The sequence below is a fragment of the Thunnus albacares genome, chromosome 9 (assembly GCF_914725855.1).
Source record: "Thunnus albacares chromosome 9, fThuAlb1.1, whole genome shotgun sequence".
Lineage (NCBI taxonomy): Eukaryota > Metazoa > Chordata > Actinopteri > Scombriformes > Scombridae > Thunnus > Thunnus albacares.
In genome coordinates, this window is record NC_058114.1 from 17044660 (window position 1) to 17062741 (window position 18082).

An 18082-nucleotide genomic window follows, 5' to 3' on the forward strand; every position below is an offset into this window, starting at 1 on the left:
CTGGAAATTCTGTTGAGAACAGTTTGTAGATAAAATAACCAAATGTGAATGTCTGTTTTTAGCTAATCTAGTGAATCACTTTGATGCAAAAATCCAATATTTCCAACATTGTACACACTGGTCCAATAAAACAAGAAAAAGACAGCTAACTTGCTATAAATGGTATAACAAAATGTCTCACAGTTGACACATTTCTATCATCCTCATTATATATCATATATCATGTTTACCCTTAAAACAACACATATACCAAGTAGTTAATCATATGGGAGAATAGGCTGTTGCTATTTTTACCTTTAACCAGCATGACACTTAACATTAATTTCATAAAATATGGTTAATTTACTGTATGTTTTAATACTGTGAATCATTTGAGCACAACCAATAAGCAGCACAATACCATTTCATCCCTCAAGTGTCACTAATCTGGTTGCAAAAATATTCAGCAACTGACTTAAACAATAAAACAGCAGCTTAAATGCATCTCCATATCATTATGTCTGTATGTTTGATTTCTACAAGTGAAACAAATCCTAGAATAATAATTTCCATGCAAATTTGGGAGGCAAGGGTTTAACAGAGGTTGCTTTTGGAGGCAGTGGGCACAGTATCTTGACTTTTCAGGCCTCTTCCACTGTCAGTGTCAGTCAGGGTTTGTTTAGAACGGGCAAACTAATTACTGTGTAATTCCTTACACTTATCGTGGAGTGACATATAGGCACCCCGTCCCTCTAAGATTCAAATACATGGGGAACTGACATGTCATGGGAGGGTAGGATTCCTGAGGTTTAAGTATTATCAGGATAGTTGGCAACAAAGCCTCGACCCCTCTGGCAAAATCACATGAAAGACCAGTAATCTGCTGGCAGCCAGCTGTCATATATGAATATATATGAAACCCCACAACAAGCTGCCCAAGATGCTTGGAGTCACAAGTAAGGCTTGCAGGGAATGGTTGGAAATGTTGCATGACAGATGCAATGAAATAAACATTTGTCAACGCCAATGTTTGTAGGGCACACTACTAACTGCATCGTCGATGTTCTGCATCACTTAGGCTTTCCCACATTCACAATTCCGACATCGCCTCATCTGACCAATGACCTTTCTGCTCGCATTCCTCCAGTCAATCAGTCTTCAGATGCTGTTCTTTAAATATTATTGCAATTCTGTCATTCTGTCTGTCAGACCAGACCCTCTATTGCACAACCCAGTACTTTGAACTCCCAAGATGTCCCGGGAGATCAACGACCTGCTGGCTTTTCTCAACCACCACCAATGTCTAGACTTCAGGGGTCCTGTCCTATCTCCTATCTTCATACAGTACGTGCCCTCACTTAATGAAGGTGCTTCACACTGATGGAGTCTGATTGCCAACATCTTTCTCTGTTTCTAGCGTCAATAAATATCTTTATACACTTCCAATTGATTTCTTCTTACTGAAATCATTTTTGTTAAATGAAAAATCAACTTAAAGATGGAGGAAAGGTCAAATGAACATTACTATTTTAATACATAGTCTCATTCAACAGCCTCAGCATCTGTAGAACTACACACTGTGTGCTTTTTATTGGTAAAACAGTATCCTCTACCGCCCAAACTGCTTGAACTGTTGCACTCATAAGCAGCATCTTGCATTTTAGTGTTGCTGGCTAATGTAACCAGTTATTTGAAGGAAATAAGATTTATGGACTTAATTAATCTACAATCCCAGTGAAATTCTAAAGAAGTGGCAACAAAACAGCTGGGATGAACTACAAAAACATGCATGCCAGCATACTGAAATTTATAAAAAGGTCAGCTAATGTTAACAAAACATTAACAACATGTTACTTTCAGTCTTGAAAGTTTTCTTTTGTGTTTATGGGATAGAATTAGTGGGTAATGTAGACATAGATGATTGCATAGAATAGAATATGATGCATTAATGTTATCAGCTGCTCGTCTCAAGCTAAACCCAGACCACGAATCATATTTTAGTCAAAAAGTGAGTGAATGCACCCTCTGAATGATCACACTGCTCTGCAGGGGAGGTAGACAGTGGGCGGGCAGTGTTTTACTGACATCTTTGACCCATCAGATTCTGTGACACTGGAGGATCAAGTAAAGACAAAAGATCAATGTTCAAACAGCCTGAATTTAGGAACTGTATCAACTATGAACTACTGCAGAACATATTAACACGGTGCTGTGTATGTGAACTATTACACACATTAATGAAAACTAAACATCTTTAGATTTTGTTGTTTTAGAAACCAACATACATTTTGTTAAAAGACTAAATAAACTAAATAAAAATCAGATGCCACAATAAACTCTGTTATGAGGTTTTGTTAGATATGGCAGCATTATGGACCTTGAGGATGTCAAGTCTGCAAATAAGCAGCTAATAAGAGTCCAGCTGATGACTCATGAAAGGCCCAACCTCCGCTTCTTAACCCTCATGAGTTGAATGCAAAACCAGAGAGAGTGATGCAGTGAAGAGCCTCCAAAGCAACTGAGTGAGCCCTGAAGAGCACATTTGCTGTATTTCCAAGGGCAATGACAACATGTCCAATGCCTTCTCTCCATTACTAGTAAAAGTGTTCTCTCTTTTACCTCAAAATTACACCCATTTAACTCTGCTGAAGAGTACTCTCAACAGAGATGAGAGCGAGGGAAGACCTAAAGCACTGCACAGTGTGAATCCACTGCAATCTACAAATTGGCCAAAAAGCCATCTTTTCTGATTTACCGCAGCCTCTACTGTAAGTGTGTGGCTTTCTTCAATCATCCTCCTTAATGCACTAACCATTAGAGTCTGTCCAGAAGGAGAATATACCCTGGTGTCTCAATTATAGACAAAGACTGAATCTCTACGGCAGACTTTTGTGGCCATAAAAGGAAATGACTATCCATTTTCTGCTCCAGCTCTCACACAACAACTGCAGAGTCCTGTCTGTTGTTGGGAGCACCGAAACTCATCTTTCCAACTGAATCGTCTTATTAATCACCCTGACTGCTGTGGCGAGGGTGCCAATTAAAGTCGGAAAAAGATCTGAATTGACAAAAAAAACTATTTCTTCGTCCCTTTACTGGTGACTTCTCTTCAGTGGTCTTTTCTTCTTATTTGCCAAACTTTCAATTCACAAGTAAGGACGCAGGTTTTGAAGAACAGTTGTAAATACAACTTCAAAAACTGAGAAGGATGTCACAACCTGAAAGCACTACAATGCATAATGTGCTTTGATCTTCTGGGTACAGCAGGAGATGTGTGAGATTTGGTGATATGCAAACTCTGAAAAGTTATGCTAGAGAAAAAAAAATAAAATAAGTGACAGCGACAGGGATAAAAGCGACGCCTGCAACAATAGCTTAAATAAGAGGTGGGAATAAACACATAAAAGAAAGAAGATTCTTTGGCACAATTTAAAAAGTGGAGAGGCTCTGACAGGTCTCAGTTTTAATATCCACCACCAATATTATGCACACAAATACTGAGAAATATGCATGGAAGATGAACAGAGAAAAAAAGTGAGCTCTGCGAAATAAGTTTTCTTGTTCTTCTGAAGAAGGTTATTACAGTTTCGGTGTGTGCTGCTGTGTTTCTTCTGTGTGCGTGTGGGACTGACAGCGAGACCAGGCTTGTGTTTAATGGCCGGCACTCCTGAGGAGATGCAAAGTGGGAGAGATAATCAGAGGTAGAGAGGAGAGCGGTACATGTGGGAGCAAGGGAACGATAGAGAGGCAAAGAGAGAGAGGCTGAGACAGCCAGACTCAGCGAGAGATGTGGGGTAAGTAGAATTATCTGCTGATAGGGGGAAGGGCAGCGCGGCCATTTATATCAGAGACTGACAAACAGGTGAAAAGCAGCCCTGAAAATGAGTCTTTGCAGGGGGCAGAGAGGAGCAGTAAAGGCTAAGGCCCATGAAATATGGATAATAATCTGTTTATGTAGTTAAGATTGGAGGGAAGAAAGGTAAGTAGGCCTTTGTGGGAGTCCAAATGTGTTCTGAATGCTCTATGAGAGTCTGGTGTGGAATCAGAAAAATATGAGGATCAGTCAATATTGGATGATTCTGCAAAGCCCAGATCACATTCAATGACGTTACGTTAGGGTGACTAGTAGGCTCATAGGCTCATATTTTCAGGTACACATGATCAATTTCATTTTTTCTTTTTGGCTGTCTGGTACAGGCCAGGGGTTATCAAATAACTCAAAGAGACTAAGGAATATTAAGTGCTCATGCATAGTAGAATTGGAAACGACTTTGTTGAGCTGTTGGATCGAGTGAGAGCCTGAACTAATTTCCGTACTTGTCTTGTGCTGAGAACTGTTAAACTAACTACCTCCAGATTTGTTCCCTTTTTGGAACAACCACAAACAAAACTTGATCAATAACGTCTTTGATGAGCACCATTTGGTCTGGCTGTTGATGCTGACTCGAAGTAAGCCCAAACCAACCAGCCAGCCGCCACTTTCCTTCCTTTAGTCATTACTATTTTCTTTCACACATACACACACTCACTTTATGTTTAAGAGTGACCATATCCTGTAAAACCAATGCTCAATGTCCACCTTTTTAAATGTTTTGCTTTCTACAATCTCTGCATGCCATACAGTGTGGTTTAGATTTGGAAAAGTTCATGGTTAAAGCAAATCTTACAATCTGCCTACTGACATTGTTTACACTGGGCAAACTACTTCCTGAATTGGTATTGAATGTTGTCATTGGACGTAAATCATGGTGAGGTGCAGAAGTGCCCATATGGACGGAATTTCTAGGGGATATTGAGCTGTCCATGCATGTATCATCTTGTGTTTTGTGTGTACCAAACATATTCTAAAAGGAACCAATCAATACTCATTTGTGTTTCCCAGGCTTTTTAAAAAAAATCTTTTTTTGATGCATATCCTAAGTGATTCATAATTAATGGATCAAAGGAAATAAAGAGACAGAGACATAATTTTGTTTTAGAGCACCCTTCCCAGCACAGTAAAAGACAAAATCAATTTCATTGTCGGTATCTCCCACATTTAACTAATCAGTATCAGCACTCAGGATGTGTTTTTGGACACTGTAATAAAAAGCCCAGGCAGCAACCACAACAGAGAACCTAACCCATAATGACTAATATTACGCAAACAACTGAGTAACAATCAGCCTAATAGCAAAAATAACACTTCCCTTGATTAATACTCATTAAAAAGAATTACAGAGAGAAAACAGAGTATCACACGGCAATCATATTGTGCACTATTATAATATGAAAGTAATGGCTTTCATTTCCAGAAAACATATACTGTTACAGTATGGTAATGCAAATGTTGTCATGATGCATGTGAAATTCAATAAATTCAATTAAATTAACTCTGAAAACACTGACACAGAGCTATAAGCGAGATCACTGGTGGTTTTACTAAGTGCTGGATGTATCCGATTCACTTTTCATTAGACATGTATATAATATACATTTGAACAAAGGAGGAAATGCATGTTTTATTTTCTTTGAACCATTATACTATAACAACAAGTTTTCAACTGAGAAATCTCACAGGCTTCCAGTTCCACTGGACAAAATGTAGACACCCCCCGTCTATTTACATTGTGATGTGGGATCTAGGGGTCAAGTATGATGGATGACATGCCATCTCCTTATCAGGCCCCTCCAGAGATGATTGGGGGAGTTAGCACTCGGTAAAAATGAAGGTCAGCATATCACCTCAAAACAAGCCGTACGAGACAGGAGTCGGGGTGGCGGTGCAGTTGCGGAAGGAGGTTGCAGAAGGGTTTGCACTGCTCTTGATCTTGCTACCATGTAACTGATAAGGCTGGTAGAAAATGCACTGCCAAAAAGGATTATCTGTGGGTAGCTCAATGTGTATGACACCAGGCATGCTGGGTAAACAGAGGCAGGGCTGTTTACTGTAGAGGCGAGCAGTTTAACACTGTAGTTTCCACAATCCGATAGGATTCACAGTGCCAGTCTACTCAGAAAAGACCCCGACGTAAGCTTATCAGCGGAATTTGTTCCATCCTATTGAATATTTCATAAGTGCAGTGTGTTCATGCTGCCATTAGCTGCATATGACTTACAAACCCGAGGAGTCGGTAGTCACATTGGTGCCTGTATTGTAATTGCCACTTGACGCAACTCAACTTCAGCACTTCTGGCTTGTGCTTCTGGCTACACAAGTGCAGAGGAATAGTGTGTGTATGCATAGTTAACACAAAGGTCTATTTTAACAGTTATTTGGATGAAACACAGCTTCCAACAGTCTCTAATGCTCAGGAGTCCTGTGTGGTTCACCTAAAGATGAGGACTTTATCCATAATATCTACAATATTTATCTGAGTGGTGGCAGAAAACACACACCATCCAAGTATGATTTTTCTCAAGTGCAACTTTGGGAACTCTGCCGTGGTTGATTTATAGGGTTTTTTTTACGTTGCAGGAGGAGGGAAGTGGCAGAGACTTTGCTGTGTGTGAAGTTAGAGCCAAGGGATGGAAAAAAGAGCCTTTTATAATCTAGTAACTGTTTCTATTTCACTCTTCTAGAGTGACACATTGCTTATCTGCTGAGCTGAAAATATCTGAAATGACAACATATGGGAAGTAAACCAAGTTTGACTTGAAAGGAAATGTGGAACAGTTAGAGATTGCGGTACGCAATTGGTGATGTGCACTGATTGACAGTGATTTGTGTGATTGACTGGGTGAAACAAAGGCGAGGTTGATCCATTCTGCTCATTAAATGACATCCAAGGAATCCAGTATCAATGTCTAACTGTCAGTGTTTTCCTGCTATATGTCAGAAATAATCCTGATTGAAATTAAGGACATGCTGTGGTAGTAAAAACTTATTACTGCGTTTTGGAGTCAAAGATGCCTTAAATATTCATATTTATTCCTCCCATGCGTTTGAGTCCTGTGAACATTTCACATTTTCCTGGGCACACCAGTTAATTCAGGATGACCCAGTACTGGGTTATCAATAATAATCAGTATTCCAGTAGTCCATGTGGACATGCAGCATATGTTGGAGCATATGTTTTAGAATATTTTGCAAGAGCTTAGTATGCGCTGCTGCAAGGCCCAAGAGCAGAAACACTCTGCCCTTTAATTGTTCATATTTTCAGTTAAAAAAAAAAGTGTGATTTGTGGATGTTTCACTGTTTTTAAAGCAATGTGAAATAAAAGTGAATATGGGAGGCAGTTAATCTATTTCACCTGCTCTGATGTTGTGGCTTTCATGTTGAAATATGAACAGAAATAGAACATTTTTGTTTAATGTGACACCCATATTGACAATAACCCCACAAACAAAGTAACGACACAGTTCAAACAAAAAGATGTGTACTGAAGTCATTACAAGCCAAATGTGAGTAACAACCAATATTCAGGCTCAGCAGAAATTGACAGCCTGTTTCTCATTCTCAATGGACTACGTAAACGCCTAAAAATCTATCTTATCACTATTAATTCCCACTGATACCAAATATAAAAAAGTCATTAAACTTAACATTACTAGTGTTATGTATTAGGGACTAAGTTATAAAATGTTGCAACCTTTGACAACAGTCAGCTGCAGATTAAACTACCAAAATACTGCATCACATGGTTTCAAAGACAGGCTAAATGTGCTTATGAGCTTTTTCCAGTAATAGTTAGTCTAATATTTACAAAGCGATGGCCAAGAGAGAATATTAATTTAGAACTTTAACAGAAAAATGCCAAGTTGTTTACTTATTAAGAGCGCTGTGCACAGTGTAATATCAACAACATGAGCCTTTAGGTCCAACTTGTACCAAGATCAGATAACAAAATAAAGAATTGAAAGAGGAAAAGCAAAACCCAAACTTGTTTAAAGTCATCTTCCAAAGAAGACATTACCCTAATTTCAGACATAAATTAGCCAGCTATCCTTTGATTAAAGAAGCTTTACATGCTTACTAAAATAATTTGATTAACACAGCTCCCTGAGCCTTGGGGAGCTGAGTGAGTGACTTCTGAATTTTGGAGGACTTTGGAAGAATACTTAATAAGGTAGATTATCTCTTTGATGTTGCGTCCTGGACCTGAAATAAAGAAAGACACATGACCTACCCTCGCTCTAAATCAATCCCAGAATGCTCTTCATTAAGCTGGTGAGATTTTCAATTTCAATCTATGTAAAGAAACTGACGTGTCTTGTCTTGTTCTACTAAAATTCCTGCAAGAAAAATGCAATGGATTAAAAGTTAACAATTCTTAAAGGTTGCTCCATCATGGATCACCTCATCACAGATCTGTGTTTTATGGCCAACTGCATGATATTACCAAAACACATAAACCTTCACAGACTCATTAATGTTTTCTATCTCCTCGTGCTCGATGCTGGGTTGGAAGGAGGGTCAAATAAATGCTTCACATGCCAGACTTCCATGATACATGACAACATTAGAGTTACCTCCTCTGTAATTAGTTCTGATTATACCAGATACTGGTGGGGGGTGGGGTGGGGGGGGATCATGCACTATGAAAAATGAGAGCTAAGAACAGGATTAATGGGGGAGTGAAACTGTATGTGCATCATCTTCACTTAGCTACACTCAGGCTGCCTGAATTTTGTTTATCTGGGAGTTAACATGACACTTGGGAATCTGAGGGAGTCACACACATTATGTATAATGCATGTAATATTCCTTGAACCAGTAGCACTGTACACTGTGCCTGGCAAAGACAAGAAATGTGGCTCAGTACAGTGTTAAGAACATTGTTTTTCTACTGTCAAGTGATTTGCGGAAATAAACAGAAGAGAATGCCTTTGGGAGTGTATGCTATTATCACAGATCTACATTTCATTGGGATGACAGGGTGGCACCAAGCCAGCTGCTTTGGAGTATTGGAGCAGTGCATTATGTTTAGGTAAATACATACAAATCCATATGCTAAAGATAAAACAAGCTTAAGACCTTTTTGTGTCAACAAATGTGGTATATTACCATTTTCTGCACACTGTAGACAGTGTCAACTTTCATGGTGCAGTAGATAAAAAAATCTGTCAAGCAGCAACGACAGATGGTTTCTATTTCTCTCCCAGTGGTTCCCTGACAAGTAAGACCATGTTAGTATTTAATTTAAATAGAAATATTATGATAATGTCAGATAAAATACGATAAGACTATACTGATCCATATAGGTTAATATTATGTTAACCTAGGTATGTTAACCACATTTTTCACTAACACTACAGTCCCATAATATGCCAAAGGCACATGGTCATTTTGTGTTTTAGTACCTAAGTATATGAATTTATACATCATATTTATGATGCAGAACAGATATAAGCCTCTTTTAGACGTGCATCTCATTATGTAATTGCACTGGTAATTTTAAATGTGGGTCTCATGTCTCATTAAGCATTCAGGTCAAATTTATGTAAAAGTGGCAATAAGAATGTTACAAGATCAAACCTACTGTAGCAGCATTTCTGTTACACTTTCTACAAGACACAAGGGTCAGCTGAATGCCATCATATTAACGTAAATGTTACAGAGGCATAAGGTCAAATATGCAGAAAGTAATTTTTGATTAACATATTGTCATAAAGAAAGAAAGAACACAGTACGAAATTCTTATTAAATTAATCTCTTACTTAATTTTATTTTTTCATGCACAAACAAAACGTGTTTAATAAATACTTTTTAAAACACTATGAATAAGCCAATTTTAAATTGAGATTGAGATTGAGATTGGTCTATAAAATTATGTTTTTTCTCATCATCATGTGGACCAAATAAGGATAAAAAAAAACAAACAAATAAACACAAACTCATGCAACCACAATAATATTTTCTTTATTTTAAATTTTCACTAATGCCAACTGCATGGAGAAGATCATGACTATCCAGCAAAATGCCTTACATACAGCATTTAAGAATTAAATGAGAGTCCCAATTTCATGTCTTGTCATTCTGTGCCTCTGCAATGTCGAACATTATACAGAACATTTCCATAATGGACACCTCTGTCTGAATGACAAAAAGCCATTACTTTAGCAGGTGGATGAAGTCAGCAATGTTATGTATAGCATTTCTGAAAAGGTTGATATACTGTACTGTAAGACTCTGATAAGCATATTGTACAAATGTGAATACAATATAATATAATCCTTTGGTACTAGCATTTACCTAATATCAATAATAAAAGGTACAGTCATATTTATCCTAAAATGGATGGCTGCTCAATAGAAGTACAGATAGTCCATGTGTAATAGCCTGGATGTTGTACCAGTAGAGATGGTGGCAGCACTGGGTAAGTGGGTTGGTGGGGGTGGAGGGGTCACAGCTGGCTTAGGCTTCAGTCACAGTCGCTGTTGTGGAGTCTTAATGGCAGCGGGCACGAGCAAGCGCCTGAAGCGCTCCGTCCTGCTCTTTGGTGGGATGAGCTGTTGACTGAATGCACTGCCCATCTGCCACAGTTCATCACTGAGTGGGTGGGAGGGTTTATCCAGGATGGTGTTCATCTTGTCCATCATCCTCCTTTCTGCCACTGCCTCCAGACTGTCCAGTTCCAGCCCGACCACAGAGCTGGCCTTCCTTACCACTAAATCTGCTGGCTTCACAAGCCTTAATGCCGCCTCCCCAACACATTATAGCCAAGTGTGTGCACTGAACACCATGTGCAAGAGAAAGATCTTCAGCAGCCTGTTACACACACTGGATGTGTTTCCTCAGGAAGAACTTTCTGCAATGCTTGCTGTTGTCTGACCAGTCCAGTAAATGGCAGCATGCCTATATGAGTCTAAGGCCGTATTCAGGCCAAACCGCTGTGAAACAATCAGAAAATAACGTTTTATTGATCAGATTCACTGGCTTTCTCATTACCACCGCTCCCTCTCTTCATTCACTCTCTAGCTCGCTCAACCACAGCTGCTCTCTCGCTAACTTTACTTTTAATGTTAACTAACAAAGAGAAATGTCCTCCTGGTAATATCTTTGTACTCCCTCATGGCAGGATTTTACAGCTCTGATCAGTCTGATCACCGGCTGTGATTGGCCACCACAGCATGATGTCGGGTTGCATATCTCCAAAAGTTGACTCTGCATTTTCTCTCCGCAGGCCAGTGCAGCACCGCTGTGGCCCAAGCCCCTGCAGCCTAAACACACTACCCCCATTCAGATGAATAGGAGGACTGGCGTTATCCATACTGTAACCAGTGAGGCATTTAGCTGTAGTCTAGCCTCAGTCAGTCAAATCGCATGTACAGCTAAATGGTTAGCTTACAATGTTAAAAGCATTAAGGTATTTTGCTGAATCAGAATATGAGATGAACTTAAAGGTGCATGCTACTGATTTTGTTTGTTTTTGAAAATCCATTTTAAATTGCATACACTTTCTATGGCTGCCATTTTCTAAGTTTCTTAATCTATCGAACTTTTTATATCCATCTCCCACCTTTCAAGCAACCACTGGTTTCCATTTATTTCTGTATGATACTTCCTGAGACTTAAAACTTGCTTAAAAGATGTAATCCATTAGACTGGTATTGTTAGTGTCTTTGAAAGCTCTGAGTCAAAACAATCTAGCATGTAAATAGGATCTAATTAATCTACACATAAACATTTTGGCCCATCTGAATAGATTCTTATTAGAGCAGTACTAACATAGCAAGGTTAGAAATAAAAGTAGAATGACTGATGTTGCCTATTAATGTTGTTTTCTCTTCGTAATTTGATTTTTTTTGTTTTTTGTTATCTGCCCTTGATCAATGGGCTGAAACATGCACTGCAAGTGCTGTGGGGGATAAACCATTTTTCCACTTCAGATCTCCTGATTCGCTTACCTTGCAGACCAGAATTTTATTCCTTACTTTGGGAGCACATCTTCCCAAACTCATTCACAGGGAAAATAAAAGCAGATAATAATCTGTTAAATGAATGATTAAACTTGATTAAATAACGTTGGGACAAAGAGCCATTTGCAGGGATCTAAAATAATTCCCTTTGCCAAGCCACTTAGAGAGGGCGCCATCAAAAAATTAACTTCAAATACAACTTGGAACAAAACAAGAACAGTGGGTCGCTGAGTGAGTTTATCTTCACGATTGAAACCACTGGTGTTCCTTTGGACCATGAAATTGTCATTTGTTCTGCAAGCGTTACATCAAATGAGAGTTCAGGGCCATGCCAGGACTGTTCGTTGCTGCTGAGCTTATTTTAACTTGCTATCTGACAGAATCTCCATGGATAATTATATTTGGCTCAGATAGACAGGTAGAGAATGCAGGCGAGCAAATGCTAATCCGGGGCTGTGTCTCCAAAACGCGAGAGGAAACGATGGCGTCTGTTAACGAATGGATGAAAAGTCTTAAAAAAACAAACACTTTTTCCCAGCAGATTCATCATGCAATATGAATCCACCCATGTGATTACGCGTGTAAGGGCAGGTGCATTTGAAGTGCACTTGAATATTTCAGCATGTCTTCATTTCAGTGTCTATTGTGTGTATGTGCTGGAGAGAGCTTTTTAGTGTGCATGCGTGGCTGCATGTTTTTTGTGTGAATAGTATTAAGCAAAAATAATGTAACCGGCATGAAAGATTACATTCTGCGACTTGCTTAAAACCATTAGAGAGGGAGAAAAGACGGCCAGGCAGAAGGGATTACTCTGGGCTGGAATGTGGAAGCGGCAGAGTACAGTGGGGGGGGGGGGGGGGGGGGGGGGGGGGGGGGGGAGACAAGGGCGACATTGACAGTGTAGCACCAACAACAGCACTAGCAGCAGATCAGGTTAAAGAGGGTGGCAGAGCGCCAACCGATTGTTCTAGAAAGACAAAGAAGAGAGAGAAAAAGAAGATAGGGGGGATGGAGAAAGATTAAGACACAGAAAGAGAAAAGGAGACGGAAAGGGAGTGATAAAAGTACAAAGACAGCAGAGATTCCATCTTGCAGACAACAAACCAACGGCCTTTGCCACCAACAGCATCCTGCCTTTGATGTACACTGCGTTTAGCTGGCACTGAGGAGCAGGAGAGTGGTGCTTTTGGTGGTGAGAAAGCCAGAGAGAAGAATAGGAAGCCATCAGCATTATGAAAAGCATCAGACCCAGAGGCATATGGAACAGCCACTTTGATGACGCTACTGTTTGCTCCACGTGGGGGTGGGAGGGGGGTGGCGGAGGTGGGGTTGTAATGGAAGGGGCAGGGGGGCGGGGTGTTGCGATGGCACAGGCTGCGGGAAGTATATGTAGCCAGGCTGTAGAAGCCAACCCAAAATTAAACCAAAAAAAAAAAAAAAAAAGGCAAAACGAAATAAAGGACATACAATGAAGCTGTACACCCAGCAGGCATTCCAGCCAGCCAATTGAAATAAATCAAGATGGAGGAGAGGATTTCGGTTCAGGTTAGTATGAGGCAGCGGACCTCTTTGCTGATTTGGTGTACAGCATGGTGACATATACTGACCTGGGCTTGAGACAGCACTAGTGGTGCTAGTGGTGGTGGGTTCAATAATTGCTACAGGGGAGGAGAGGGGGGAGAGGGGGGGGAGGGAAAGAGGACATTCATGTATTATTAACAGAATGGAGACGTAAAATAAAAAGAAAAATGCATGCAAGGACACAAGGACAGGGAATGGAGACAAATCCTCTCCATGCATTAAGGACTGGTGTCTCTGTGGCAAGATGCAACCTCCACATGCTCATAAACAACATGTTTTATTCTCCCAGTTGCCTCAGATTTGTATATTACTGCTAAGACAAAAAGAACAAAAACAAAAAACAAAACAAAACAAAAAAAAAACAAGGGGAGCTAGGGAATTGGGGTTGCTAGAAAGACCTGAAGGGGTTTTGTGATGGAGTGAAAAACTTTCATCACACTTCAGTCCTGGTATGCTAAACAACTAGCCGTCTCTTGCATTGATGGTGTGCGATCACACCATGCTCAGTTAGCACCCATAATTTGATCTGCACCTGCTGGGTGCTTCGTAAATCGCATCAATTTAATTTTATTTTCCCTCTCCATAGATTATAACACAGTTCTACAAATCGTGGCCTCCTTTTATGGTTGTATAAATTGACTGAAAAATGAGCGAAAAAAAGGGAACTTTTAGTCTGTCTCTGATCCCTCTGAGGAGGGAACTCAGAGTCCCAATCTGATTACCTTATGAACTCATTTCAGGCTGAGCCACTGGTGGCATTTGGGAGATGGAATAATGTTCAGTCCAGTACGTCACACTACTCGAGCTAAGTGTGTCCACAGACGGACGGCAGCAAACACATCATTTTTACTTTTGAAGTGTGTGTGTTAAATGTCACATAAAGATAGATCCTATGCTTAGTCACATTTTCAGTGAAGATATTTGTGCAGATTTTGTCATACAGGGAATGCAATTTGTTGTTTTTTTTTACAACTAATAAACTGATGAGAGGTGTGTAAACAGGTGCATCAAAAAGCAATGTGTGTTTGATTTTTCTGTCACACACCGTACATTACACACATTTGAAGTTTGATAAGTTATTAATACAAAGGACTAAAAATCAATTTTGATTTATGACTACCAAAACTTCCAGCTAAACTCATATTCTATAAGTTTATAGTATAAATATCTGTAAAATATTAGGGCCCAAGCATGAAAGTGTGAAGAACCTATTGTTTTTGTCAAGATTATTATTATTCTAGTACGCCATTGCATTTTTGAGGGGCTTGGGATGCTCGAAAACTCACGAAAATTGGCACACATGTCAGAACTGGCAAAAATATCAGAGTTCTGTAGTGATTGGGCTCAGGCGTTACCAGCCGGCTCCATAGCACCCCCAAATGCAGGACCATTGTGGAACAAAGTTTCTTTGATGTTGATGAAATTCATTGTTCTCATCATTCTCAACATAATACATAGTTTTTCAAATTTCTTCACCCAACAGGAAGTTAGCCATTTTGGATTTCATGTGTCAATTTTCATTTTATGAAGACATTTGAGGCCTTTAGGATGCACGGAAACTTACGAAAATTTGCACTTGTGTTTGAACTAGTAAATATTTTAATTAGTATCACAATTGGACTTGGGCGTGACATTGCGGCTCTCAAAAACTCATGATATCTGACTTGATACTTGATATCTGATATGGGCCTTGGGTTTGTGTGTGGCAAAATGGCTTAAGGGTGCTTAAGTCAAAGCCCCCACTTTGACGTATATGTATGAAATCTGATAGGCAGATGTACCATCTCCAGACTTTTAAAAAAGCCTCTTGGAGCCATACCCTAAGTCCAACAGGAAGTCAGCCATTTTGAATGTGCTTTGCATTTTTTTCCCAAAGTGAAGCCATTGACAGGTGTTGTATTTAACAAACTCCTCCTAGAGATTTAACCTGAGTGACTTCAAATTTTGTAGGTGACATTTAAAGATCTTTGTGATGTTGAATTGTGAAGCTTTTTAGTTGTCATGGAACGCTTTGGCGTGGCGTGCTGGACAATTTAGCCCAAAACATGTTTGGGGCATTAAACAGGAAGTTGTTGTAAATCCACTTTACATTGTCCAATCTGCCCCAAATTTCTCCTGTTTGATAAGAGTCCAGGCCTGAACACATCTACATGCCAATATTGAGTCATAGTTATAGTGCCACCTACTGACAACAGGAAGTCAGCCTTATGTGACAAATATCATCCGATTTACATGAAATTTACATGGTGTGGTCTACACATGATATACAGCAACACTACGTGTAATTGGTGGGTGTTCTCTAGTGCCACATAGTGGACGCAGGAAATGATAGTTATTTCCTACATGCAGTGTCCAATATTCATGAAAATGTATATCCATGTCAGTTGCCTTCTGGTAAATGTATTGCTGCATCAATATTTCCCTTATGTAGCATTGTATAAGGGCAACAGGAAGTGAATCCTCAATGACACATAGTTCATCAAATGTATACACAATTTCCAATATGTAATCTCAAGCGCCACGCACTGCTCACAGGAAATAATATTTTACCCATTCACTCAATGTCCGATAATCCTGACGATTCAGAGCCGTGTAAACAAACCTCCCTTAGCGATACCACAGCTGTCACTCCCTCCGACACATGTAAGGTGCGAGGGCCGTTTCATTGCTGCTTGCAGCTTTATTTTAATGTAAGTTTGGTACAAAGATATCACTATAATGTAAACATTACTGCCTATTTGATCTAACGTTTGAAACAAAAAATAAAAAACATGGCTTTCTGTCTGGTAAACAAGCACTTACTTCAAGATAAGCTGCAACCAGCTTTGTGCAATGACTCACTCGGGAGCAGGATCTGAGATGTGTGGCACAGCAAAGCTGTTCTTTACCACAAGGGCTCAGCTCAAAGTGATGCAGAGGTTTGGCTCATGGAGTTTTTTTCAGCTTTGCATTTGGCACATGAACAGTGTGACTTCTACCAGCAGCTAAAAACTATTTATACTTCCCACAATGGTATCAACCACCTTCTTCCAGAAGGCTTCATGGCAGAGGAGGAGCTTATCTGTCACAAGGGAAACCATGGTAGCAATGATTACACCTCACACAGTCACACTAAAAAAGAATACTTCTTAATGTTGTTGCAGTGAGTTGCTGTATCTAGGGCATGCAATGGTGCAGAAGCCTTCTTAGACTCGCCATTTTAATCCATTTACATGGGCACTCAATATGGCCATTTCAACTACAGGACACAAGGGGGGCGCATCGTGGTCCACACCACGCTCCCAATCCATGGTCTCTGTGTCACTTTTCTGAAGCGCACAAACAACTGTGTAATAACTGTGTTGCAAGTTAACAGGCTACTGTTATGCCAACAACAATGCTTTCATTTGATTTCATCATTCTATTTGAAGGGGAAATTATGTAGGAATCAGTATTCATACGTAAAATGATATGCCTTTTTCCCTCTGTATATTGGTGGGGAAATGGTCGAATTCATCTTTTCTTCAACAAATGTTTCCACTTTAAGTACTTCTGGGGGAGCAGATATGTGAAAACAGTTTCTTTTTAGTTTTTCTTCAAACAGGCAGGCAGGTGCTATCTGATTAATACTAGAGCATGAATTCACCAGTGTATCATTTCATGAGCGCTCAGACACTTCTCCATTACTGTGGAACATATCTTTTGACATGCAATCTCTCCCTCATAGCTCCACACAGAGTTGGACCCTTTCCGTCATTCAGCAGAGCGACGCATGATTTCACGTACTGTATATGGCAGTTGACCTCTCGCACAGCTTGCTCACTTGTAAGATAAAATACATTAGTTTTCACAGCTATTTCATTTCATGGATTGCTATTCTTTGTTCTTTGTAGATGGGACAGTGCAGGTGATTTATTTGACATGATTTGGAGGAACCAATGTTCATGTGGGGCTCTATTCAGAGTTTAGCTCATCCCAATAATGAGCGGTTAATACCAAAACTGCATGTTTGGAGTTACATTTTCATAAAAGTGCAGTAGGCAGGGAACTAGTCGAAGCAAAAGTCCAAAAGGAACATAACTTATCTTAAAATTTTCAATTTTCGGAACTGTGCGTGCCTTGAAAAATATATTTTTAAGTGACTTTTTGAAGGATATAAATTTCAGCACCTTGTGAATCACTTGCTGAGTCAATAATATTGATCAAAAATCCTACCAAAACCCAACAGATGAAACAATTTTGTGCTAACAGGCCCTACAAATCTTATTTTACACCCCTTAAAGGAGTAGATATGAAGAGGATGCCGCAAAGAAACTCTGCAGTCTGTGTTCTTGTAGATGTCCAATTCTTGCCTCTTGTTTTTTCCTCACTTATCCCTCTAAAATGATAGAATAGTCTGTGTTCAAGACTGTTAATTTGTGAGCCAGCTAATTAGTTATTCATCCTACGTCATTTTTAATACTGCCCACGGTGTGTATCATCCTGTGGGCATCAACTGGGCTCAGTCATCCGGGGATGAACATTTCTACCAGTGCATCTGGCCTCCTATAGTCGGTGAGGGTGGGGCTGGGTATAAAGTCCATTGCCCGCTGGGCTGCAGGATGAACACTCTCCCACCGCACAAAACATTTCCTCATTGCAGTGCAACTGGAAAATGTTAATGGCTTTTCTGATTGCCTAAATATGGAAATGCAGGCATTC

The 18082-nt window shown here is 39.8% G+C and overlaps 1 protein-coding gene across 4 annotated transcripts in view; it reads right to left on the reverse strand.

The window, feature by feature from the left end:
• negr1 (neuronal growth regulator 1) overlaps positions 1-18082 on the reverse strand; it is a 164528-nt gene that overhangs the window by 21027 nt on the left and 125419 nt on the right. The window contains exons 7-8 of one of the 4 annotated variants that reach the window (XM_044361504.1): positions 13429-13479; positions 9818-10792 (exon numbers count right to left, since the gene is read on the reverse strand). The exons of 1 other annotated variant lie outside the window; for it this stretch is intronic. In XM_044361504.1, coding sequence (XP_044217439.1) covers positions 10758-10792; positions 13429-13479 — 86 coding nt within the window. In that variant the 3' untranslated portion in view covers positions 9818-10757. Of the gene's footprint in view, positions 1-9817; positions 10793-13428; positions 13480-18082 lie in introns of those variants that run through there. 2 more of the 4 variants (XM_044361502.1, XM_044361505.1) reach the window with 2 other exon arrangements.